The 26123-nt window shown below is 40.5% G+C and overlaps 2 protein-coding genes across 2 annotated transcripts in view; one reads left to right on the forward strand and one right to left on the reverse strand.

Annotated features, from left to right (window-relative positions):
* The window catches only part of cdr2l (cerebellar degeneration related protein 2 like), an 85284-nt gene extending 72233 nt beyond the window's left edge, over positions 1-13051 (forward strand). The window contains exons 3-6 of the mRNA XM_089128861.1: positions 3324-3436; positions 5894-6042; positions 6631-6795; positions 9087-13051. Coding sequence (XP_088984987.1) covers positions 3324-3436; positions 5894-6042; positions 6631-6795; positions 9087-9996 — 1337 coding nt within the window. The 3' untranslated portion in view covers positions 9997-13051. The remainder of the gene's footprint in view (positions 1-3323; positions 3437-5893; positions 6043-6630; positions 6796-9086) is intronic.
* arhgdia (Rho GDP dissociation inhibitor alpha) overlaps positions 11901-26123 on the reverse strand; it is a 38164-nt gene continuing 23941 nt past the window's right edge. The window contains exons 3-6 of the mRNA XM_089128864.1: positions 19491-19574; positions 16512-16588; positions 16201-16264; positions 11901-13614 (exon numbers count right to left, since the gene is read on the reverse strand). Of these exons, the coding sequence (XP_088984990.1) occupies positions 13415-13614; positions 16201-16264; positions 16512-16588; positions 19491-19574 (425 nt within the window). The 3' untranslated portion in view covers positions 11901-13414. The remainder of the gene's footprint in view (positions 13615-16200; positions 16265-16511; positions 16589-19490; positions 19575-26123) is intronic.

The raw sequence follows: 26123 nt of genomic DNA on the forward strand, positions 1-26123 counted from the left end.
GCGAAAAATTAAGTTTCCCCAATTTTCTCGAAACTCTGGATTATGATAGAGGGCCATGGGACTTAGACCTGAGTGCAAAAATGGAGGCTCTAGACCCTTCCAGAGCTGAGATATCGAAACTCAAAATTTCGACCAGAAAAAAAAACGACAGTGTTACCCCTTACGTTTTTTTTTTTGGGTGAAAAATTAAGTATCCCCAATCTTCTTGAAACTCTGGATTATGACAGAGGGCCATGAGACTTAGACCTGAGTGCAAAAATGGAGGCTCTAGACCCTTCCAAAGCTGAGATATCGAAACTCAAAATTTCGACCAGAAAAAAAACGACAGTGTTACCCCTTACGTTTTTTTTTTTTGGGGCGAAAAATTAAGTTTCCCCAATTTTCTCGAAACTCTGGATTATGATAGGAGGCCATGAGACTTAGACCTGAGTGCAAAAATGGAGGCTCTAAACCCTTCCAGAGCTGAGATATCGAAACTCAAAATTTCGACCAGAAAAAAAAAACGACAGTGTTACCCCTTACGGGTTTTTTTTCGGCGAAAAATTAAGTATCCCCAATCTTCTTGAAACTCTGGATTATGACAGAGGGCCATGAGACTTAGACCTGAGTGCAAAAATGGAGGCTCTAGACCCTTCCAAAGCTGAGATATCGAAACTCAAAATTTCGACCAGAAAAAAAAACGACAGTGTTACCCCTTACGGTTTTTTTTTTCGGCGAAAAATTAAGTATCCCCAATCTTCTTGAAACTCTGGATTATGACAGAGGGCCATGAGACTTAGACCTGAGTGCAAAAATGGAGGCTCTAGACCCTTCCAGAGCTGAGATATCGAAACTCAAAATTTCGACCAGAAAAAAAAAACGACAGTGTAGAAGCATTTCCGATTATCAATGTTCATATTTTTTTGGAAAACTGTGACAATTGTTCAGGATTCTTTGACGTGTAGAAAGTTCAAAAGGACAGCATTGATTTGAAATTGAAATATTTTTGTAGCTGTCTGTACTTTACTCCATCCTTGCTGAATAAGTGTTTATTTCTTTCCCCTTAACTGTCACTTGCCCGTATACGGGCAACCTAAATTTACTTCACTATATTACTATTAAATCCTAATCTAGTCATGACAAACTATATATCGTTGGAAAGGTCTAAGACTCCTTAACCCCCTGAGCCCGACGGCGTCGTCGACGATGCCACACGTCACCTCCGATAAATGTTTACATAACTCGATGACAGATTTATCGATTTTCTTACCGTTTTTTCCAGCAGAAAGCTAACGAGCTATCCATCACGGGGGTGTCTTTCGTGTCTTTCTAGCCTTTACAGAAGGTTTTCTATCCAGCCTGGAACTTGTGCTTCCTTTCAGAGGTTTTCAGCAATAAATCCAAACGCTTTATGTCAAACTTTGATAATCTTGAAGTCCATAATTCATAAATATTCGGTCATTTTTGCCGCTAGCTCGACGCTAGCGGCCATTCTGGATATCACGTGATGTTTTCACGTGATGGTTTTTGACCAATTACAGGCTGATCCGTTGTAAGCATTGGTGTGCGTCATTACGCATGAACCAAGCGCTGATATAGTGTAGAGAGATAGAGAGACGCACAGAGACGCGCGATTCACAGAGAAACACAGCGAAATGGTCGTAAATAAAGCGCTGGTCTATTTTGGTGCATTGCAGGATGATGGATTTTCAGGAGAACAGAGCTTTTTGACAGATGAGGAACTAGATGACCAGGATAGACCCAGCTGAAGTGCCATTTATTTATTTACTGTAAAAAAGTATTATAGTAGTATAAATGTATTATAAAAGAATAAAAAGAACATAATAAATAAAAGAATAAATAAAATAGAAATGCAAAACCTGTGATGTGGCCCTCTGTGTGATTGCTGATAGGAACTGTTTTGAGGCTTGGCACCAGTGAATTTCATGAGGCCCCAAACGCCTGGACTTCTTTTGGAAAAATGTCAATAGTTTTTGTTCTGTACAAGTTATAATGTTTATTCCTGTGCTCCAGGACTCCAAAGACATGAACAAACTATTTTCCAGAGGAAAATTGCTTAGCTTTTATTTATTTGTGTGTGTGATTTCAATAAATATTTGAGTGATTCCATTTCCGATTTATTTTTTCATTTGTCTTTATGGTCCCATAACTTATTTTACATTCAGGTGACATCAATGTAACACAAATATGCTGAAAGTTCAATTTGTCCTGAAAAAAAAGAGGTGTGTCAATTGTCTGTGCACCAAAGGGTTGATATTTTACAAGCTTTTTTAGTAAATGACACCAGACCGAAAATTTATTGTAAAAATACCCTTAGGTCTCAGAGGGTTAATAGATATTATAGGTCTGTTTTTTTCTTACAAATTATGAATGAACAGTAATATATGAATTTATGACAAGAGTGCGCCTCAAAAAAATCGACGTCATTACAGGAGTTTCTGACCTTTGTCACAAAAAGTCGACGCACACACTTTTAATAATTGAAACTTTGGTTTTTAGTGCTAAAAGTTCATAAAAAAACAAACTAGTATTTGTCAGTAAAAAAAGATAAAAATATATTTTAAAAAGTAAGGTAAGAAGTCCACTAAAAAGTGTAATATTACACTTTTTAGTGGACTTCTTACCTTACTTTTTAAAATACATTTATAATTTCTTCTTATTATTATATCACATATTTTAGTAGTTATCATAAATTAGGTATCATTTGAAAGCTTACGAACTCATGACTTCATCCTGTGAAAACCGTTTGGAAATTGGATGTCGTGTTACCATAGAAATGGTATTTTTTTTATTATATAAAAATTATTATTATTATTTGGCATCATCTTTCATAATTTATTATCAAAACCTTTTCTAATCTTGACAAAACGCATGTTGTCAGAAAGGTCTGAGTCTCAAGGTTCCATATTTAGTGACAGAAGTGATATTTTGATAGAAATTTATTAATTTGTTATGGCAGAATGCATATTTAAATTCTTTTGAATTTAATGCACAATTAAATTCTATGGAACAGGTAAAGGGTTAAAATAATAATAATAAATCTGACCCCAACAGTATGATTTCACAAAAATCTCATTGTGTCGCTAAATTGCTTGTTCTCACAGTTATCTTTTCAAATTCCTCCTTTATTTAAAGTAAATATATGTAATTGGGTTCTCTTTAATTGCCCTATAGAAATGAATGGAAACCTGTGGTAACCATGTTTTTCCTAAAGCTAAAACACACCTGCAGGACACAATGTGCTGCTTAAAGGAGGGAAAAAAAGAAACAAACAAAAGGCTTCCTGGCAGATCCCCTGATATTGCGCTGTGTGTTTGTCTCAGATCTGCACTTGGCAGCCGAGCTGGGCAAAACCCTCCTGGAGCGCAATAAAGAGCTGGAGGACTCGCTGCAGCAGATGTACATCAACAACGAGGAGCAGGTGCAGGAGATCGAGGTACAGGCCCGCCAATGCATCCTCAGGATCCACAACTGACGCTCACATTATTGTGCTTAATGTATGACGATACTGCATTAGATGTTTCTCTAAATGAAGTCCGAGACAGTTTAGATGCCACTTCCTCAATCCTCAATATTGAAAAAATATTGAAAAAACCCATTGTGCCAAAGATGGCGGTTGTATGCACATGTCCCGCCCCTCCCGCTGGAAAGCCAATCGTCTGCTTTTAACAGTCAAGCCGGGAAACATATAAGCCTATCGTACAGTTGATGTCAGCGACAGTGGAGACGAGAACCCTTGCGCATGCGTAGTAAACGTATAACCTGTGGGGAAAAGGGTGTTTTAAACCTTATTATGGGGCAAAGTCATCAAACTTTTTCAGCGATTTCTATCATATTGTACTGCTGTTTCTATACGAGCAGTTTTTATGTCCCGTGACCAGTGAAAGTTCAGTTCTGACTCTGCCCTTTCATTTAGACAGGAGCCTGGTCTTGCTGGCCGGAGACGTTGCCAAGATGGCGGCCGAGTGGCAGGACTTGCCTAAATGACTATGTTCAATATCATCATAAACCGTAAACACCAAGCAATCTGCATTATTTCACACTAGCCCTTTGGGAGCGCACCTCGGGTTCGATTGATGTCAGACTTTGGATGATGTAAGCGTACCCGAGTCCGCATTAAAAAGGGTGGTCTGGGAATGTTTCGCTGCTGGTTTGAACTTGATCATGAAGCGCTATTGATGACTTTGATCAGCTCTACCAAACGTGGATGTTTTTCCACTAAGAAACGAACGTTGTTATTATGTTTTGATTGATACTGTGAAACTGCTTTGATGCAATCTATATTGTGAAAACCGCCATACTTGACTTGACTTAAAGGGATACTCCACTTTTTTTTGGATTAGGCTCGTTTTACAACTCCCCCAACTCTCCCTCGTTCGACAACTCAATTAAACAATTGAGTTTTTCCATTTTCGAATCCATTCAGCCAAATTTCTGATATTTAGAAGAATATCAGTAACCAGACAGGTTCTGGTCCCATTGACTTCCATATGGGAAACAGGCTCAAAATGACTTCAATGTAAAATGACTATCTCCAAAAAAAAAAAAAAAGTGGAGTATCCTTTTAACCTGACGTATGATTTCATAATCATGATCTCATTTCTGCTCACTTTCACACGTCCTTTAGATTGAATATTTGCAGTATATTCACGACAGATAGATGAAAGTGCTGTTATGTGCTGATGCTTTGGAAACAAAACCAAAGGTTCAAAAGCCAAAATATAAAAGTGAGGCGAGCAACACTAATGGTCCGAATAACCGTTGGTCGATTAGAAGCGGTTTGGTCGACCAACAAGTCCGAAATATTAATGTTTAATATGTTGATTATGAATGAGCTCACTCGCATTATTTTTACAGATGTGTTGCGTTTACACGATGTAAAGTTTAGTCACAGTTTTGCCTAAATCTCACTGTAAATGGCGTCATTTTGTTTTCCAAAAATGTCATGAAATTAATCAAATTGGCTTTGACATCAAATTTGCAGTGTTAGCATATATTAAATGAATTGGAAGGAAATTGGGTGTTTTCCACCATGGTCCATACAATGAAATACTGGGTATATGCATTAAACACAAAAAAACAAATTGCATTTTGGATTCAAAGTCAAACATTGATTATTAGTTTGTGGAAATTTTCATATCAATAAAACCGTGTGTGACCTCAGTTCAAATTGAGGAAATGAATTGAATCTAAAAGGATTCTCATTGCATTGTGAATGGCTGACCTCAGACCTGACGTCTCCAGCTTTCCCGTTGATGAGGCACGTGTGTATCAGCACAATGCTAATGTAGCGCACGAAGCGTGTTTGTAGGTGGGAGTCACCTGTACGTGTGCCAGATCCTCTGAACAAAGACTCAGTTACATATCTGAGAACAATGAGCCGCTGTTTCCCAGAGAGATTCGGAGACTGGCCTCATTCTGTATGGATTGCACAGCATCTCAGACCTGTAATGACTTGAGACTGCTTGGGCCGTATGAATCCAAGCACAGGGGAAAAAATAGATGTAAGGGGTTTATAGTCTTAAGCTTAGAGCGATATTTAACACAAAAACACATTTCACAAGAGATTACCAAACTTTCCACAAGAATATGCCATTTTATAATAGCTTGAACACAGGTCTCATTTTCACTGTAGTTGTGAACATTGGTGAACTCCATCAAACAAGATACTGTGATATTTCAATCAGCATTGGGGGAAACGTTATTTTTGGCACTTTTATGAACCGTTTCTAATTAGGTTTACACAATATCGGCATATCTGATTAATTAAATTAAACTTGTCAACCTTAAAGGTTTTTAAAACCTCTCAATACTCTCATACTGTAATAAAACAATCACAAAACATTGACTGTTTACAGTGATATCATAAACTCTGCATGTGTGTCTGCGTCAGTACTTGACCAAGCAGATGGAGATGTTACGCGAGATGAACGAGCAGCACGCTAAGGTGTACGAGCAGTTGGATGTGACGGCCCGAGAGCTGGAGATAACCAATGAGAAACTGGTGCTGGAAAGCAAAGCTTCTCAGCAGAAGATTGACAGGTGAGCCGTACCGTATCAGAGGAAACGCACTACACGACACAAGGGGGCGACACAAGTACTGGTACTTCGGTACCGAAAATGCCAATACCAGTTATTCTATTGGACCTCTCTAAAAGTGACACATTCCTGACATCATGAGTCTAAAGGCCTCTTTGTTCACACAAAGAACGATAACTATATTAGTGTCCACATCAAAGTTTCGTCGAAAAGCATCGTACGCATACGTCGAGCGTAGAACAATTGCCACCGATCATTTTAGGATTACAATGTTTTAGAAAACGCAGCCCAGATTATTCTGAGCTTTATCATCTGCTGCTTTAAATGCTCAAGCTCTTTAAAGCAGGATGGTTTCTGATTGGCTGTCAATGTTTTTGTTGTTCATCTGCTGGAAAAGTGTTTCCAACCCGGACAGCATCATAGGGTATCGGCCCAGGTCAGTACACACGTGAAGCAACGTGTCCCGGAAGTGGGCCGGATCTGGGCCGACACTATGTTTCTGTCTAGGAACCATGTGTAAATACAATGGTGGTTTATGTTGCCTGGCTGTCTCGTGCATTGAGTTGATCATATGCAAACATGTTCCTACAGATTGACGGGTACTATGGAGATGCTGCAGGGGCAGGTCGACACGTTAACGGCTCGCGTGGAGGAGTTGCGCACTTTGGAGGAGCTCAGGGTTCACAGAGAAAAGAAAGAGAGGAGAAAGACAGTGCACTCTTTCCCCTGCCTCAAAGAGCTCTGCACCGCTCCCAGGTACGTCCCGATTTATTACACCTGCAGTGGAGGCATGTCGTGCCATTAAAAAATCTGTCCACTGGGGACAAAAATGGACGCACAGTAATTTCCAAGAAAGAGAAGAACAGAGTTTTGTCAGGGTAGCCATGTTTACTTTGTGACCGGAATGAAGACGAGGCTGTGCGGGACAGAAGAACAGTGCTTTCATTGGATCATACTGTTCTTTAACAACATACAGAGTGTAGAGTTTGCAAAACATCTTTAAAGGGGTGATGAACTGAGAAATCAAATTTTCCTTGAGCTTTTGACATCTAAGAGATCGTCATATTATAAGAATAGCCTGTAAATTTCAGAACTGAAAACGTCCTTGTTAGTCCAATAAAAGCTTTTATTGACACCAGGCTCAGCAAACGACTCGTTTTTCAAAGTGGGGAACTATGACGACAAAGAGGATAAAACACCACCCCCGCAGAAGAAGATAAACGCCTACTTCAACACGGCCGGTTTAGCCCCGCCCACTGATTCGCGCATTACACGCATAGCTAAATAACATAGGGTTTGTCATCATGAGGTAGGCCTATCGAGCTACTAAAAATATTGTGCAGTGCCTGGTTGTGGAAAAAGACAGTCGCTACATCAGCTTCCTCTGGATTCCAATTGGACTGCATGGATAAACTTTATTTTTAATAACGTTCCAGCTAGTGATGTAAAACATCATCCGTCTGTTCGCTTCATTTCACTGAGGATTGTTTTGTCAACAAGACTGGATTTGCAGACCGATTAAGAGTAAAGAACGGTGCTGTGCCGTCTATATTGGATCTGACAGGAATGGTGCAACACACGGACTCCCAGCACTGACGAGTGAGTCGAAACTCATTATAATATGCAAAACTGTTATCCACTCACAGCAGTGGCCGTTTACTTCCAAGTCTTCAGTGCGAGACACCCATAAAAAAAAGAGTGTTTTTCAGCTAGGCTCAAAACTAGGGTACAAAATAGCCTATTACTTATACATTTTGATGTTTTTGAATGCAAAAACCAAGCAAATGTCATAAGTTGACCTCAGACAACAATATAATACAATTTAAAAAGCCAGTTCATGACCCCTTTAATAAGCATAATCAATGACTGTTGATCTTTTTAAATAATTTAGGGATTTTAGTTTTACATTTAAAGTAAAATATATATTTAAAAAAGGGTTCCTCAAGTTCAGGGAATTGATCAGTTAGACACATTTTTCTGGTTATAATCAGGCCTAAAATATGTCTAGAAATTGATGTGTTGAGTGCAGTCTCAATAAGATGGCTTTTAAAGCTAGGGAACCCTCTGAATTATCTTATTACGAACAAATCCATGCACTTTTTGTTTTAATTTTCTAAAATATCATAACTCAGTCCTCTGAAAATTTACAGACTCTTGATGGAGACTTCTCCAATCATTTACCTAGTGTCCAAAATTGCATACTAGCATATCAAATACAGTACGTGAGCCAAATAGCTTGTCCAAATTTCCAAAATGTCCCCAGATGAGCTACTTCTTCTGGTGAGATTCTGAAGTGTGCATTCAATGGACACCTTACTGTCCCATGAGGAGAGGATTTGTGAATGGCAGTGAAGCGACGCAACTGATCCCATAGGTCACGTGAAAGTGACAACATGGATGTACATCCGAATTTCATTCATACATAATTTTTTAATGTTCGTGAAGCAAGTTTCAAATCAAATTTAGTACCTACAATACAGGTTTAGGACGCAGCATTAGTTTACGCCAATCCAAGATTGTCACTTTTATGGGCAGAGGCCCACGTCTCAACATCAACCAATCATTCCCTACGTTTCTACACACTCCCACATCGTACGTCACTAGAGTTGTCAAAAAGGACTGACTTCGGTACCGCTTACGCTAACACACGGGAGTGTTTGAAAGCAGGCGTCTATCAACGGAACGGTCCTTGCTTTTGCTTTCAAACGCTCCCGATCCCGTTTTTCAACACAGTTTCAAAAGCTCCCGTGCGTTGATCATTGTAGCCAATCAAAGACAAATCCTAAGAGCATGTGAACATAATGGCCAATCAGAGGTGTGTACGATTCCGCTCGAGTCACAATTTTAAAATTTCAGTATCGACTTGGTCCTAAAGTTGGGGCCTCTATAGTCACTATATGCAAGAAAATGTGATGCTTCCATTATGTTGTGACTTTAAAAATGTGTTATCATCCAGCGATATTGTCATCTCTAAAACCTGCATATTCTGTGCTTTGGATCCATCACGGTGTGTTCTCTGTGCCTATGGTTTGGTGTTTCTTTTGCAGGTACGAGGATAGCTTCATGGTGTCCTACCCGGGCAGCGGTGACCTAGAGGAATGTCCACCTGCTGACGAAGAGAAGGAGCATATGCGCGTGATGGTGTCGTCTTTGCGCGCAGCGGTGGCGGCCGAGCGCGGTCGGCGTGAGGCGGCCGAGCGGGAATGTGGCGCGGTGCTACAGGAGTATGAGCGCTTGGAGCAGCGTCTCACGGGGGCAGAGAATTGCCAGCGTCGCGTGTACGAATTGGAGGCGGAGCTACAGGAGATGCAGCAGCTCCGCAAGTCCCGAGCTTGCCTGCTAAGCGGAGACGAGGGCCTGGAGCAAACGCTGCTCAACTGCGCCCCCGAGACGGACACGCCGGATGATACCGTCATGGCTGGAACTCAGAACGGGGACGCGGCGCCCGTCCGGAAGAGTTGCAGCGACACGGCTCTAGACGCCATCTCTGCGCTCGATGCCTCAGGGAGGCGCAAAGGCAGCTACGCGCTTCATGCTAATGGCGTCCGGAAGAGGGGCATGTCCATCCTACGGGAGGTGGATGAGCAGTATCACGCCCTCCTGGAGAAGTACGAGGAGCTGCTTGGAAAGTGCCGGCGCCACGAGGAGAGTCTGTGCCACGCTGAGGTGCAGACCTCCCGACCCGTGTCCCGGGACCCGTCCATGAAGGAGTGTCGGATCGCAGAACCCCAGCGGCCGCCCACTCCTCCACAGACGCCCTCGACTCCTGAGGCCCTGGAGGGAATCAGCCGGCAAGTGGAGGCTGTGGACAAGCGGCTGAGCCAAAACACTCCCGAGTACAAAGCCCTCTTCAAGGAGATCTTTTCCCGCTTGCAGAGGACCAAGAGCGACATTAACTCCACCAAAGGGAGGAAAAGTGACTCGAACTCCACCAAAGGGAGGAAAGGTGGAAAATAGCCGATTTCGCTCCTAATAGTCGTGCCACTGATTCTGTTTCCTCAGTCGTTCATGTAACGTCTTACTTTTCCTTTTTTCGAAACTACAGTCAGAAAGATGTTTAGAGGGGGCTGTTTAGCACAACCCATCCCTGAATCATTTGGTGCCACATATCAAGAGATAAATGGTGGTTTTTCCTTTAACAGGATGTTCTTCGTCTAATGTGCTTTTGCCGGATTGGCCTTTTAGTGTAGACCATGTTACTCACTATTGGTTAAACTGTTAACCATATTCACCCTGAAGATGATCATTGCTGATTATTTCCTTTCTTGCATGCATTACATGTTATGAATAACCACAGCGTTGTGTAACCACTTTTGTTCAATATTAAATCACACTTTGCTTTAGAAGGGTGTTTGATACATTTATTACCTTGAGCATATGGATGAACAAGTGAGTGAGTGAGCGAGTTGAGTGATCGGGATGAATTTGCTGTAGGGTTGTGTCTAGAAGGAAACCCTTGTTCTGTGAAAAATCTTACATGCAACAGTTTTGGCCCACAGACTGGCACGTTTCACACAAAACTGACCAACAATTGCAGAAAATCAAGGCTTTCTGTAACATCTGGGAGTTTGGGTGAACCTGTCCACCAGGAACTAAAGGTGCCCAAAAGGTACTAGGTTGCTACAACGAGGTAGCACTAATCACTGGACCTACCAAAGGTTTAGGTTAGTTCCATCAAGTCGTATTTAGATGCTATTCAGTACTTCTGAGGCGCTTAGTAGTTAGACATACCTATAAGCAAGACATAACAATTGGTATTTCTGTATGAACGCATTCTGATCGTAAAGTCTCCATCCATTTTTCTCTATGTTGGTTAATTTCTGGTGTTAAGTAACCATTTTGAATAACCCCATCCCTCAAAATAAGGTCAAATCAAAATGAACTGTGGACACTTTCTTGTTCCTCTTTAGAGTAAAGCCTAAAGCAGGGGTGCCCAATCCTGCTCCTGCTGATCGACAGCAGGACAACATCCCACCAGTCCTCGTTTCAGACGCCTTGTTTTGGACGTGGGAAGGGGTGTTTTTACTGCTTAATAAATATAAGCAGCACGGCACAATTGTTCATGTTCTTGTCGTATCCAAATTGGGACCCGGAATATATAAATATTAAAGGGAGAATTCACCCAAAAATGTCGACTTGAGTAGGCCGTCTGCCGAAAGCTAGTCATTTTGGAACATAAAGTTTTAAATATTGAAATTTTTCTTACGAAAACTCATTGCTTTGCTTCAGAAGGCCTTTATTAAGGCCCTGGAGCCGTTTGGATTACTTTTATGATGGATGGATGCGCTATTTTGGGCTTCAAAATCAGAACCACTAATCACTGCCATTTATCAAGCTTATACACCAAGGATGGGTTTTGTGTGATTAAATCATGGGTTAATTTGGGTGAACTATCAATTCAAGTCTACTCTTTAAAACAAAGCAGCAACATAGGTAGCATGTTAAAACGGCGGCAGACTATATATTCGTACAGTGTGCACGTCAAAAGATCAATTCTGATTTGGAGCTTGCACGAGCACATCAACCCAATCACTTTGTTCAGATTTACTCAACAAACGGTGTCCCATGTAAACGTAGCTACTGTCAATGGAGTGTACTTTGAATGTCTGGTGTGCCCAACTGTGGGCTAGATGGAGCAGAGCTCAGAAAATGTAGTATACCTAGCTCTAGCTGTAATGTAGACCAAACTTTATGCCGATAGTCAGGACTTGCTCTGCAAGACTACAAGACGACTCCTAACCTTGGTGCCACTAAGTTCAAATAGTCAGAATGAGGCTTCCCATCTAGACATCCCCCTGGTGAAGGAAAACAAAAAACAATGGTACAGAATTCAGGTCGGTGAATGGAAGACAACAGAAACGGTCTGTTCTGAACACTTTAATGTTGACACAGGTGAACAGTAATCTCCAGATAAGTACAAACAGGTGAAGACAGAAGCAGCATTCTGGACCAGCACAACAAGCCACTACTTTGCAGGCAATGTCACCGGAAGAAAAAACAAACAAAACAAGCGTGTATAAAACAGTACAGTGATGCATGGCAACATCCTCTCTCGTTTTGAACATTGAGGTCAGACTACACCTGGACTGGAACTGAGAGTTGAGATTTAGGGTTCACTCCAGATCTGTCCCCACTACAAATGCACCTCCTTTAGAGTCCTGACTTTCTTTCCCTTAGGTTTACGCATCGAGAGCAGCGTGTGGTCGTCAATACTGGAGGCACAATCTATGGTGTTGGTAATTTTTCTGTAGAATAGTTCAATACTTGAGACCTGTTAGTGAAAACCTGGTGACTCACGTAAACCACAAACTAAGGGCACATTCAGCAAACGAAGCACCAGTCGTCTTTGGAAGGGATTTGATAACTGACTTGGGGGAAATGTTTGCTCAGCATCAAGGTTCACTATCTTCAACTGGCTTTCAAGGTTGGTCCATCCTGACTTGAGCCGAATGAATGAGGCAGAAGATGCAACCGCCAGTCCCTTGAGGGAGCAGGTAAGACACCTTGGCCTCTTAAGGACGAAAGACTTGAGTGAATTTAAACTTAAGATGCTAAAAGGCCGCTCCTCGATGTCTTGCTACAGGAATCATTTTTAAGGCCACATGGCGATGAAATGGTTAACACAAAAACCCCTACGCCGTTAGTGCTGATTCTTAGTACGGCTCCCCTAGTGGACAGGATGACGAACCCTACGTAGCTAAAACCATAATCGGACACGCACACATTCATACCGAGAGCCAAGTAAAGACCTGCGCCGCTACAGTCGCTAACAATTACCCGTGCTACACTAACCCTAGGCTCATCTCGAAGGCATCGGACACGTTCCCTCTGGGCAAAGGCAAACTTGAGTTATGAGGGAATGCAAGTGGCACCTTCTCCCATTACACTCATAAAGGCAGATCATGGTTAAAAAAGAAAACAAGGAATGTCAGAAAAAGGGAATGACGTGGGATAATCGGGAAGGGTTCGGGGACACATGAGGACGACAAAGGGCGGTGAAGATTACTAATAACATCCATGTCAAAAGTATCCATGAGGTTTTTTTTTTTTAATTTTCTTTTTTTTTTTCCTCTTGGTTTTACTTTTATATACAAACAAACCAAAACACAAAATATGGATTGTGCACGTTTTTGTTTGTTTTCACATATATATTTCATGAAAAGCCTCAATACTCATCTGGGAGGGAAAGGGATAGGAATGTGGAGGAAGGGATTGAAGATGGGGAAAGTGGACGGAGTGAGAAAAATCCTTTTCCTTTGAATCGGTTAATCCAGAACTATGATGATGATGATGATGATGACGATGGAGGGGAAGAAAGGGAGTGAGGAATTAGGTAGGAGGAAGGCAAGAAGGAAAATGGGGGTTTGGAAACCACTCAATCTTTCCATTCCTTCTTGATGTTGAGGTTCCATTCCCAGGACAGGTGGTCGTGCTTGTCGTCGTCAGTGAACTTGGATTTAATGTTGTAAGTGCCCCGGGCCAGCATGCCTTTGGGTGCCTCCTCCAAGGGTGTCAGGAACTCGTATTCATCCGGCCGGGGCCCATAACTGCCCACCATGTAGTCAGACTTGTCAACTGAACACAAGAAACAGTCGAAGAGGTTTCCATTAAAGCAACACTAGCCCCTTTTCCACCAAAGCATTTTGAGAGCCGGTTCAGAGCCGGTGCCTGCGCGCAAACCAGTTCTTTGTGTTTCGACAGCCAAAGAACCGGTTCTCGGCGAGGAGAACTGGTTCCAAAGCTTTGCTGTACTAGAGCCGTTCTTTTACCACGTCATGTTTAAGTTGGGGGCTGGGCCGGGTTTAGATGTGCTCTAAACATCTTTTCTGACCATAATAAAGGATCGCAAAGCCAAGAGAAACATTTGCAGAAACACGATGGAGTCCGCCTTTGTAATGGTTATGCTTGAAGTTAACGCAAGCGTTTCTATTTTTGTATTTTTTTTAATGAAGACATTATAAGCAAAGAAGAAAAGTCACAATATAGAACAAATAAATGGAAAGAAAAAAAAAGACACAATTACAGGTAGTGATGCACCGATGTGAAAATTTGTGGCCGATACCGATAACCGATATTAACATTGCTGTTATGGCCGATACCGATATTTACCGATGTCGATATCCCTGTATAGAAAACACATAGCGAGGATTAGGGCTGCACGATATTGGTAAAAAATGACATTGTGATATTTTATTTTTCTGCGATATATATTGTGATATAAAAACAATTTCACCAGATTACTTGAATTGCTATATTTGGAAAGAATGAATCATTCTAGAATGATTTGTCATGGAGTAAATCCACAGTTTTGTCATGGGTAGTTTTGTCATGGAGTAAATCCACAGAAACTAATACAATGTTAACAAAATTTGTTAACATTCTATTAATCTATTAACCTTACACTTTACAATAAGGTTCCATTTATTAAAGTGTACATTTAATGGTTTAATAATGGAACCTTATTGTAAAGTGTTTCCGATTTATGTATCTTGAGCTCAGTGTTGGACAGATCAGTTGTTTTAACCATTCATTAAAGTGAATCGGTTCAAAGGAGTCATTAGTTTGCGAATCGGACGTGTCATTAACGGAACCACGGCACACGTTGTGTGATTATCCAGGCAGTTTAGAACATCGCACGAGATTTGTCTCGACCTATTTTTACAGTCTATGGTCTCGACAGTCGACACAGAAAACATTTCATCAACACGATAGATTTTTTTTTGGTTTATTGAAAGTGTGGTTTCACAATTCACAACCAGTAGTTCAGAAGAAAAAAACTTCGGTCTTCCGACCTTTTACCATCGTTTATTCTCAAAGATATTCAGTCAACTCAATTCATAAACATGCGTGAGGGGGAGAGAGAGCAAGACATTTTGAAGACGGCGCGCGTGACCGGTGCTTTCACTCTTGTTCCCTCCGTTAAACAAGCGAAAGACATTTTGAAGACGGCGCGCGTGACCGGTGCTTTCACTCTCTCTTGTTCCCTCCGTTAAACAAGCGAAAGACATTTTGAAGGCGGCGCGCGTGACCGGTGCTTTAATTGACTCTGGTTCCCTCAGTTAAACAAGCGCACCAGTCACTCATCTACATCACTTACCGGTCAAATATGGCTTTGGCGGGACAAAAATACGCATTAGGAAGGCTGGCAGAAAACAGCTCACCAGTTCCAGTCTTCGTGCGCTTGATGTTTAAACGCACTTGCGCTTTTAATACGCGTGCAAAAACAAACATCCCCGCCCCCCACGCACGTCAAATACACAGGGAATGATCATCGGCCTGTTCACATCGGCCCTATTTTGACATCGGAACGATACCGATGTGTAAAAAATTGACCAAATCGGCCGATATTATATCGGCGGCCGATATATCGTGCACCACTAATTACAGGGGTACATAACTTAATCAGAAAAAATTACATATCAAACGAAAAGATTAAAAGACTTACATATTTCAATTGTTTTTAAAGCTTTCTTGGTATACGAGTTAGAGATAATCCGAAAGAAATGTTGTATTTGCAATAGACGTATGGCGACGTACACAGTGACGTAACAACGTCGTTCCCTGGGCGCTCTAGTCAGTGGAAAAACAAATAGGTTCTGAAGCGGTTCGCAAGCTGAACCAACTCCGAACCAGCACCAGTTCCGAACCAGTTCTTTTTTTGGTGGAAAAGGGGTATATGTAACATTTTTTACCTTAAAATAATGTTTCCAAAATCTTATCAGTGGTTCATCAAGTCGTAACAGGGTTAAAGGCACTTCTGCCATAGCCTGACGGGGTCTGTATCGCATTCACTGGCACTACGAAACTCCAGGGTTCGGGTAGTAACCAGACCACAAAAAGAACTACAAAATTCGACTGCTTTACGGCAAACGTTACAATTAGGGCTGTCCAAAAATATGTGGATCATATAATTTCACTCCAAAATTAAAACAAGAGTCAAGCGATACAAATTAAGGTTGCTTGAAAGTGTCAAAATGTTTAGATATGCGTTGCCAAATACCCATGAAAAACTCACGAGTAAAATAAATACAATTATGTAAATGAAGTATTACAGTATTTATAGGTCATATTAGTATTAGTCGTACTGCATTTTTTTTATTTAGCAGAATCCAAAATTAATGTGCGACTTGCAAAAGTGTGTAATTTTTCAAGAACACTTACTCTTCACCCCTTTCCTGAAGGTCTGCTGTACGTACTTCAACCCCGAGACGATCTCTTTGTTTACCTGTAAACAGATGTGGAGCAGTGACGTGACGTTAATTCAGTGCAGCATGTTTGCATATGCAGTCGTACACAATGTGTCAGTGTTTATCCCACAGCAGATTTATTCACGCAGCCATGACGTAATGTGGACATACAGGGCATCATCATTGACATCATCTAATAACAGACACTAATACATGGTATTTTTAAGTTGAACCATTCATCCCTAGCGATTACAGTTCAAATGTTTCCTGTTGTGAGCATCTAACCTTGAAGCTGATCTTTATCCTGTACTCCACTGCCTCCTTCAGCACGAACGACTGCTTCTTATAGGACTCCAGATCACCTGAGAGAGGAACAAGGAACAGGACACTGACACATTAACCCTCCTCACAGCAGCCCAGAACCAAAGAGCTTTCGGTTTGTTTAAATCTGAGAAAATACACCAGTAATGTCCCTTGTGATTTCATTCGTCGTTCGACTGGTCGAGACTGTTTTCCAAAGATGGCGCTGGCTGTATACACGAAGTGGACTGTCTTTATAAAATATCTTCTTATTAAACGGTCTGTACACTTACAAAGTTCTCAATGCTTCGTTTTGCATGTAGGGACCCTCATTATGTTACTGTGTTAGTGTGGGGATATTTTGAGCCTTGTTAGTGGTATAAACTAGCGATTTCTTTTTACTTAGTAAATGCCCCCATAGACTAGCATTATACGCTTTAACAGTTTTTAGAGATAAAACTCTTTACATTCGACTATCATGAAAACAAATCTCAGAGAACGGTCGACTAGGTACCGATGTTTTATTAGACCAAAGGTTCATTTTGCGCCAGAGTTCTCCTTTAAACGTACAGTATGCGATTTTTGGCCACCAGGGGTCACTCGTTTAAAATAATAACAAAAGACGTACTTTGATGACGTCGGGAAAGAGCGTGGGCTCACGGGAGTTGTTGTCGCTGTCAATGACAACCAGCTCAGCTCATGACATGACATCATCGTTTCACAAAATATACGGATATACGGCATCTCTCTGTAGATTTAGCTTGTCGAGAAGCTTTAAATGCAACCCCAATGTTTACCTGTGTCATGCTTCTCCTGTCCCAAACCCTTCTCGGGTCATATTTTTCAGGTACGTTTGAGCTTTAGCTAATGAGCTGGCTGTAGCCGCAGAACGTGCAGGCAAAGCGTAATCGTGGTCCATAACTATTATACAGACGAATATAAATATTTATATTACGCTCCTTCAATGAATGACCTATTTTAGAATATTTTTCATATATAGAGCGCACCGGATTATAAAGCACATAAGATACTGCAGTCAAACGTTTGACTGGGTTTGCGTTATTCATCCACTATGTGCTAAAGGCTAAAGGGAATGTAGTGAGTGCACGGCGCCGGAGGTGAGGCGTTTATTTAGTAAGCATGAGAGAGCTGAAGCGGGCACGTACATTCGCAGCATGACTCGTATGAGTATTCAATGTGCGCGGCTCGCTAACAGCAACAGTTGGCTGATTTGAATGAGACGACCCGGTTACTGTGAACGGGGAGCGCTTTGTGCGCGAGCACCGGGGACAGTGTGTCTGTTAAGAGCAGCGCTCGTGAGCGGGCACATGATTTACACACATAAAAATACGTACTACTTTTTTTTTCTTCGTCATTTTCTTTGCTTTTTTGGCGGTAGTCCAGTGTTCCCCTTTGTGTTTGGCGGTTTCGCCGGGTTCCGCAAGGAAGTTAGAGAAAATAGAGGAGTCAAAGGTTATATGACGCCATAGACGGGCGACGAAACGGAAATAAAGAAACGTCCCGTGTCTTCGAATTAAACTATAAATTTCTCCGTATTTGAAATTTGGTGGAAACTGTCGGGATAATGTAAGTACATATCTAACAGAAATATATAACATAGATAGAGTTATTTTTGCTATTTTTAATGCAGAAAAAATACATATTGTGGCTTTAAAGGGATACTCCACTTTTTTTGGAAATAGGCTCATTTTACCACTCCCCCAGAGTTAAAGAGTTGAGTTTTCCCGTTTTCGAATGCATTCAGCCGATTTTTTGATATTTAGAAGAATATCAGTAACCAGACAGTTTCTGGTCTCATTGACTTCCATAGTGTATTTTTTTCCTACTATGGAAGTCAATGAGACCAGAAACTGTCGACCTGTCGAGGGAGTATCCCTTTAAGACACACCATGTGTAAATTCATAAGTCAACAGCATTGCTGAGTATTTTCTCCTTAAAGCTGCAGTGAACCAAAGACAGTCTCAATAACGGTTTGAAATCACTGGCGTTTCTTACGTCACACACTACCTTGTAACCAATCAGTGGGAGTGATCAGTGAGTGAGTGGAGGCTTATTTGAATATTCATAGAACCGTGCATACTAAATGAGGCAAGGGTGTCGAATTACATTCAAGCTTTTTTTAAGAAAGTTTTTGTGATCCAAGACTAGTTAAGGGCTACAATGATTGACTACAGAGGGACTTTAAAGCTTTTCCTTGTCTTGAAAGGATAACAAGTGTCTAAATGAGACTACAGAGGTTGTCCATTTATATCAGCCATCCTGTTATTAAAAAGCATGCATCCGTTGACCACTAATAATGACCTGGATAAGAACAAATACGCAACAGAAAGACACAGACTGCAGTTGAATCATGTTTCCAGCAGATGGCTGCAGGACACACACTCTCTCCTCTCATCTTCATCTCTCTCTCTCTCTCTCTCTGGTTGCTGTGCTTTATCTGGGTCATGTGACTGTAAGATCCCACACCAGAGGTTTGGTTTGGCTTAGTCACAACACTCACTAATAATAATAACGGCATGAATATATCCAAGAGAAATGAGCTCAGACTATTACATCATAACATGTACATGTTGTGATGTGATTAAATAAATAGGGTTTTTGAATATACGTGCTACACATTTAGTAAAATAACAGGTCTCATGCTAACCATGCTAAGTCTGATTCTCAAAACAAATCTGTAATGTTCATTACTAAATAAAAGCTAAATATTGACATGTTTGAGCTTCCGCTGACCATATTTGATGTGCACTGATGATGATAAAATCAAAATGTACGATTCATATCGATTACAAACTTGACTTTTTTTTATTGCCTTTCCACGGATGGACAAAGATGCTGAGGTTGAACGCAAGTCTTATGGGTTTGGAACGACATGAGGGTGAGATGACGATTGTTATTTTTGGGTGAACTACACCTTTAAGAACACCAGTGTTCGCCACTCACCTTGCAGGTCAAGGGTCAGCGGGGCAGGAGCCGTCTCGCACACAAGAGTTAGCCGTGTCACCTGAACGTTAGGAACGGTGGGATCTGCAAAGTCAACAAAAGACAAGAAAATGACATAAGAAACGGCCTGGATTTCATTTCAGAAAATGGCTGACTCTTATGGAAAGGATTTTTGATTTGAGTTGAGGCGGGTAATACTTTAGACAAATGTATTCATTTACCGAAATGCTTGCTTACTCCATATATTTGTGTTTTTACAACAATTTAAGAGCATCTTGCGAATACCCCAATGCATGTGACCTTACACATTATGCTCCTTTCCATTTATGACTGAAACTGATGCAGTTATGTGCCGAATAATATTTAAGCACACACATTGGGTTCAATGTGTCAGCATTCACACAGCACAAGAGGATTTGAATTCCAACGTTGAATTTAGTTGGGAAAATGGAAAAACAGTGCAGTCAGATTCAATTGTGTGTCGATCTACAAACCTCAACCAACAGGCCAAACCAATCAAATGTTGATCATTGTATTAATAGACCCCTTTTGCGCCGACATCACAGTTACGTCACGGCGCTAGCTGGAGGCAAAACAAAGTGAAAACTGGAGGCGGCCAATACAAAACAGCACAGATTCGGCTACATAATAAGGAGCTTAAATAATTGTGACTATTATTAAATGTCATCTTGTTGTGTTGTTTGGTGCAAGAATTGATGAAAAATGAATATGCTGTATCTGGAACTTTTATTTCTAGAAAATATTCACATCATTATAATCGCACTGTAATGTCACTCTTTACATTGTCGTGGTCTCGGCGCTGGCTCGGCAGAACTGCGGATCGTACACACAAGTCTTGTACAGGACCATATAGGCATCTAAAGATTTATATGCCCTCAGTTTCTCTTTACGATCGGTTTCTCTATAAGGTAGGTGTAGAAGTCAGGCCACTCAACCGAGGTAACGTACGTTAATCCTGTCAGATCATCCATGCATTGAGTGAGTGTGTAGGCGGCTACGGGTCGGCCAATCTGGTTCCGTCCGTTAAAAATAACTTTTGGAAATAACAATCGCGGTCCTGGACACTGAGTGACCTTACACATTAAGATAATATCGGATTTTCTCCAGTCATTGTTAAAAAACAAGCTAACAATACTTGCTAACTAGCGTTAGTGAAGCGGCCAGAGGGATCGTTAGGCCTCCACCTAAGCTCCGCCCACAAAAAACATCACCATGTTTACCAACTGTAAAAGGGTCTATATTTTACACACTAAAGATGAATGTTGTGCAAGTGGACCCGAGAGAAAAGAGAAAATGATAGATTTAGTCTTGGTTCGCTTAGCATTCACAATAAAATTTAACACCAAACCTAAAGACACAAAACGCAAGGAACAAGGACACGTTCACATCATGAATGGACAGATTCTACGACGCATATTTTGCGTCCAAACTCACCGAACATCTGAAACGATGCTGTGTTCTGGGCTAAACACACTCGTTGTATGTGCATACATGTGATGGTAATCTGACCAGCTGAGGACTCAAAAGTGCAAAGGAATCAAAACAGCTCCACGTTTGCACACACAAATAAAGATCTGCCGTGTGACAACGCGTTTTTTTTTACTGGGTAACATAATAGGTGACGTCGCCACTATGATGAGAAAAAAAACAGGTATGCTTGAGCATTCAGTCCTTTTTAGAGTGAGTCACATATTGTGACATCACGTCCTGTTTTGGGCTCGTTTGCATGTCTGTGGTCCGTATTGTGTTCATTTTTCATTCGAAAAGCACCAGTTCATTGTCAAGACCCATCTTTGCAGCGTCTCGGTCCACTTGTTTGGTGGCACCAGGGTGAATGTCAGTTGTTAAAAGTAACCACACAAATGTCTGAAACGAACCAAACATGCCAAGTGTGAACAGTTGCTAAACTTGCATGCTAACGAATAAATTCAAGGAAACATAAAAGCGGAACTCGTGGGAATGAGTATAATTATGTACAACACTCATACCAAATCAAGGCCCTGATTTCGAGTCATGACTCGAAGGGTCCTTGATAAGACCCATATTCATCATCTGGAATCGTTTAAAGCCCTTTGAACAGTTTTCACTGAAACTATCTTTTGGACCTTGAACCGTTTGGTTCCCATTGAAGTGCATTATATGGAGAAAAATCCTGGAATGTTCTCATCAAAAACCTTAATTTCTTTTCAACTGAAGAAAGAAAGACATGGAAATCTTGGATGACATGGGGGTGAGTAAATTATCAGCAAAAGTTTTTTTTTTAAAAGTGAACTACTCCTTTAAAGGAGCAATGTGTGACTTTTAGCGACATCTAGTGGTTCGGTTGCGAGTTTGCACCAGGTTTGCACTAAGGGCTCAGCCCACTGCTCACCCCTCCCTTTCGAAGAAGCTACGGTTGCTAAAACGGGACAAACATCTCGTCGGCTGAGACAGCAGAGAATAGCCAGAGTAAGCCAAGAGTGTGTAACATTGTCACTGTTTCTGTACCACAGTCCATTATAAACCACATCATGAATACTGTTTACAAAGCCATAGTCAGGTGAGGATCAAGGGTTTTAATATATAATTTAATAAAATAATATTAATCAGCTGATTGTCTCACAAACGTAACCAGCAGCACATTTCTCCCCACATACTGTAGCAAACCCATAATACAGCGAGGGAGCAGCTATATATTTTTTCTAACAGGGTAGTAATAGTTTAGCTGGCTAATATGAGCTGTTACTGTGGCTGAGCTGGGACTCGTCCGCATGAGTCCAAAGGTCGGAAGTGCGCGCGCTGTTACAATCATGTCATCTCCGCATCCCATAGATACTATTTACTACACACAATAGGCTTTTTTCTCTGATTTTGAAAACTCTTCGCGATCGACTTTAGACTTTAGTAAAAGTCTCTATCGACGGGTTAGTGATTCCTGTAACGTACTGTTTTACGGTCAATGACATGAATACTAATCATCAGCTGTCTCACGAACGTAACAGCACATCTATCCCCAACATAACAAACCCATAACACAGCGAGGGAGAACTAAGTTACATGAAACAATCCCAACTACATATTTTACACCACTCACAAGGGAAAAGTCACTACTCACGGAGTGTAAGGCTAGCTTTCCGCTACTTCTCTTTCAAGGTAGTGATGAAACGCGTTCTGTAGCACTGTGTGTTCGCGTTCGGCTACGGTAGGAATATGACGTCACAACATGGCGACCTTCATAGAAGGGGATTCCCTCGGTTATGGAGCTATTAATGTCTCATTCTAAGGTAATAAAAACATTACGGCTAATTAAGTAAGTTCTTTATACACCACTGAAAACATAGTTATGGATGTCATATTGCATTTCTGTTAATAGATACTCAACTTTGTTACACATTGCACCTTTAACAACTCCACATAACATGTTACATTAACAGCATTTTCTCATCACCTTCACCAGACTCAAGTCTAATTTGGAATAAAGAATGACCTTAACCGTTATGCTGCATTAGGGACATTTTTGGTCTTTTGCAGTTTAATTTCTTTGACCATTTTGGCTGTTTTAATGCAAATGGTATGAAATTTGGCAAAATTGTGACTTTTTGGATACATGTAAAAAATGTGATCCCATTTTGCAAAATATGTATAACACACACTGTGTAGATCAAATAGTAACACTCAGCACCATAAAGACCAAAAATGGCCCATTGAAACCCATTAAAACGTTGTTTAAATCTGAGGCTGTCAGTAATACATGAAACATGATTTTTGCACAAACATCCTTTCATTTTGAAGCAAAAGCATTATATTTGCATTATATAGTGTATTCCACCAGATGACGTCACTACATATTTATTCCCTATGGGTGGAAATGCACCTTATTTTAGGCAATAGGCAATGTTTAATAGGTGGCCATTTTTGGTCTCTAACGCGCTAAGTGGGATTTTTTGCAAAGTGGGACTGTGATAATCCAAATCTAAAGTTTTCTCTTTGCATTTAGTTTATTGAAAATAATTGAATTTTTGTGTTTTTTCCTCTTATACAAATCGATGGTTTTGCAAACAAAACTGGTAATTAAAGGGTTAAAATCCTGAAATTGAATACATTTTTGGTAGTTATGATGAGGACTGATGCTGGTTAAAAGATTTAACTTGGCAAAAGTGGAAAATAATAATAATATATAATATTTTAGGCAATGTTTAATATGTGGGCATTTTTGGTCCTTAATGCACTCAACGGTGTTAAAAATCTAATGCAGCACAAGGGTTAAAATAACGAATCCTATTCCAGATTTCGGAGATGCTGACAGCTCGACTTCCTGAGGAATGTGTGACGACGAGAACGTCCAGAGAGCGCTTTTGTTTGTTTGAGCAGCTCAACCTCCGGCTCCGCTAATGTCGTGAGATCAGGCCGGGTGTTTAGTTGGATGAGGAGAGAGGGTGTATTTGGGAAAACTAACTTTGGTAAACCAATTTGCTGCCGCTTGTTCCACAAGCAACTTCCGAGTTTTGTTTAGAGTACGACCAATAGCCCAACAACTGATGTCCACGTAAACGCAGGAGCTACAGAAACACACAGCGGGAGATTACCATCATCATCATCTCTGATGTCTGTGTGGTGCTTCAGTCACTCTACAGTAGGAAATGAGATTCAAAAAGCTCTTCCGGTGAAGGGATGAACCGTCACACCGCTGATGAGAGCAAAAGGAGCAGGAACTCTCGAGACACAGCCTCGTTCCTGAGAGCCGACGCACGAGGACGGCAGAGGTGACGCAAGAGTCTTCAGCACTAGCCCAGAACAACATGATTCACCCGAGGACGACACATTCCTGGATCAACATTATCTGATGGGTCCTGGAACAACACGCGTATCTGGAGGAACGATCACACGCTGAATATTTATCAAGCTACGGGTCGATTCGTACGCCATATCAGAAGCGGACTGCGATTGGAGCTTCAGCAACCGAGAGAGAGGAGAAATAATCCTTCACCAATTGAGTTTAAAACACCTGCGCTAAGAAATGCAGGTTCTGTAATCGTGTTGGTTTCATTAAATTTGAGAAACTTTTAAAAGTTTCAATTCGGCGGAATCGACGCCTCTAAAAATGTCATGTTGTAATCATCAAAGAGAAGGTAATAACATTTCCCTGACATTGTCACAAGTTTGGGGTCGGAATATATATATATATATATATATAACACACTTACACAATATTATTGATTTTCTTCTAGAAACAAACTTCTATGATTTTCATGTTATCACTGTGAAGCTGCTTTGATACAATCTAAGTATTGTAAAAAGCGCTACATAAATAAAGGTAACTTGACACTTGAATGTTCTTAAAAGAAGTATCATGCTCACAAAGGCTGCATTTATCAGAAATACAGTAAAAACAGTAATATTCTGAAATGTTACCATTTAAAATAACTACATTTATAAATGAAGAGTTCAGATGCAAAAGCCTCTAAATGCCATTTGAAATTTTCTTCTAAAATGACCATTTTTATCAAGCTTGTATATTTAAGTTCAGTAATTTCACTTAAATGACAATTAATAGGTAATCTTCATTGCCATTTAAGTGAAATTACTGAACTTAAATTTACAAGCTTGATAAAAATTATCATTTTAGAAAGAAAATTTCAAATGGCACTTAGAGGCTTTTGCATCTGAACTCTTCAAATATACATATTTTATATATATATATAAATATATGCATATTATAACACAAATGTTATGAATAATTTAAGTTTTTGAGGAGATATTTTAGAAAGAAATATAAAGGTTATTATTGCTTAAACTCTGTCATGAGCAGCTGTGAGGGGTCTCTCCATTAGTCTGTCATTTAAAGGAGTAGTTCACTTTTGAAAAAACTTTTGCTGATAATTTACTCACCCCCATGTCATCCAAGATATCCATGTCTTTCTTTCTTCAGTCGAAAATTCATTGGATTCATTCGACTCATTGGGAACCAAACGGTTCAATGTCCAAATGAGAGTTTCAGTGCAAACTGTTCAAAGGGCTTTAAACGATTCCAGACGATGAATAAGGGTCTTATCAAGCGAAACGATCGGTCATTTAAAAACAAAAATAACAAAGTTTAAGTTTTATAAGCTCAAATGCTCGCCTTGCTTTGTTCGAACTCGTTTATCAAAATGAACAAATCTTTTTTCGTGTCATCTGGTTCATTCAACGAACAAAATGAACAAATTGACTCATTTTGACAAATGGTTCATTTTGATAAACGAGTTCGAATAGGAGAGTCACAAACACGCATCACAGAACAGAGCAAAGCGAGCATTTAAGCTTATAAAACTTAAACTTTGTTATTTATTTTTTTAATGAGCGCTCGTTTCACTTGATTAGACCCTTATTCATCGTCTGGAATCGTTTAAAGCCCTTTGAACAGTTTGCACTGAAACTGTCTTTTGGACCTTGAACCGTTTGGTTCTCATTGAAGTCCATTATATGGAGAAAATCCTGGAATGTTCTCATCAAAAACCTTAATTTCTTTTCGACTGAAGAAAGAAAGACATGATATCTTGGATGACATGGGGGCGAGTAAATTATCAGCAAAAGTTGTTTTTTTTTTTCGGTTACATAAGCTACATAAAAAAAAGTTGAGAACATTATAACGTG

Source organism: Pimephales promelas, chromosome 3, assembly GCF_988280905.1.
Source record: "Pimephales promelas chromosome 3, fPimPro1.hap1.1, whole genome shotgun sequence".
Taxonomy (NCBI): Eukaryota; Metazoa; Chordata; class Actinopteri; order Cypriniformes; family Leuciscidae; genus Pimephales; species Pimephales promelas.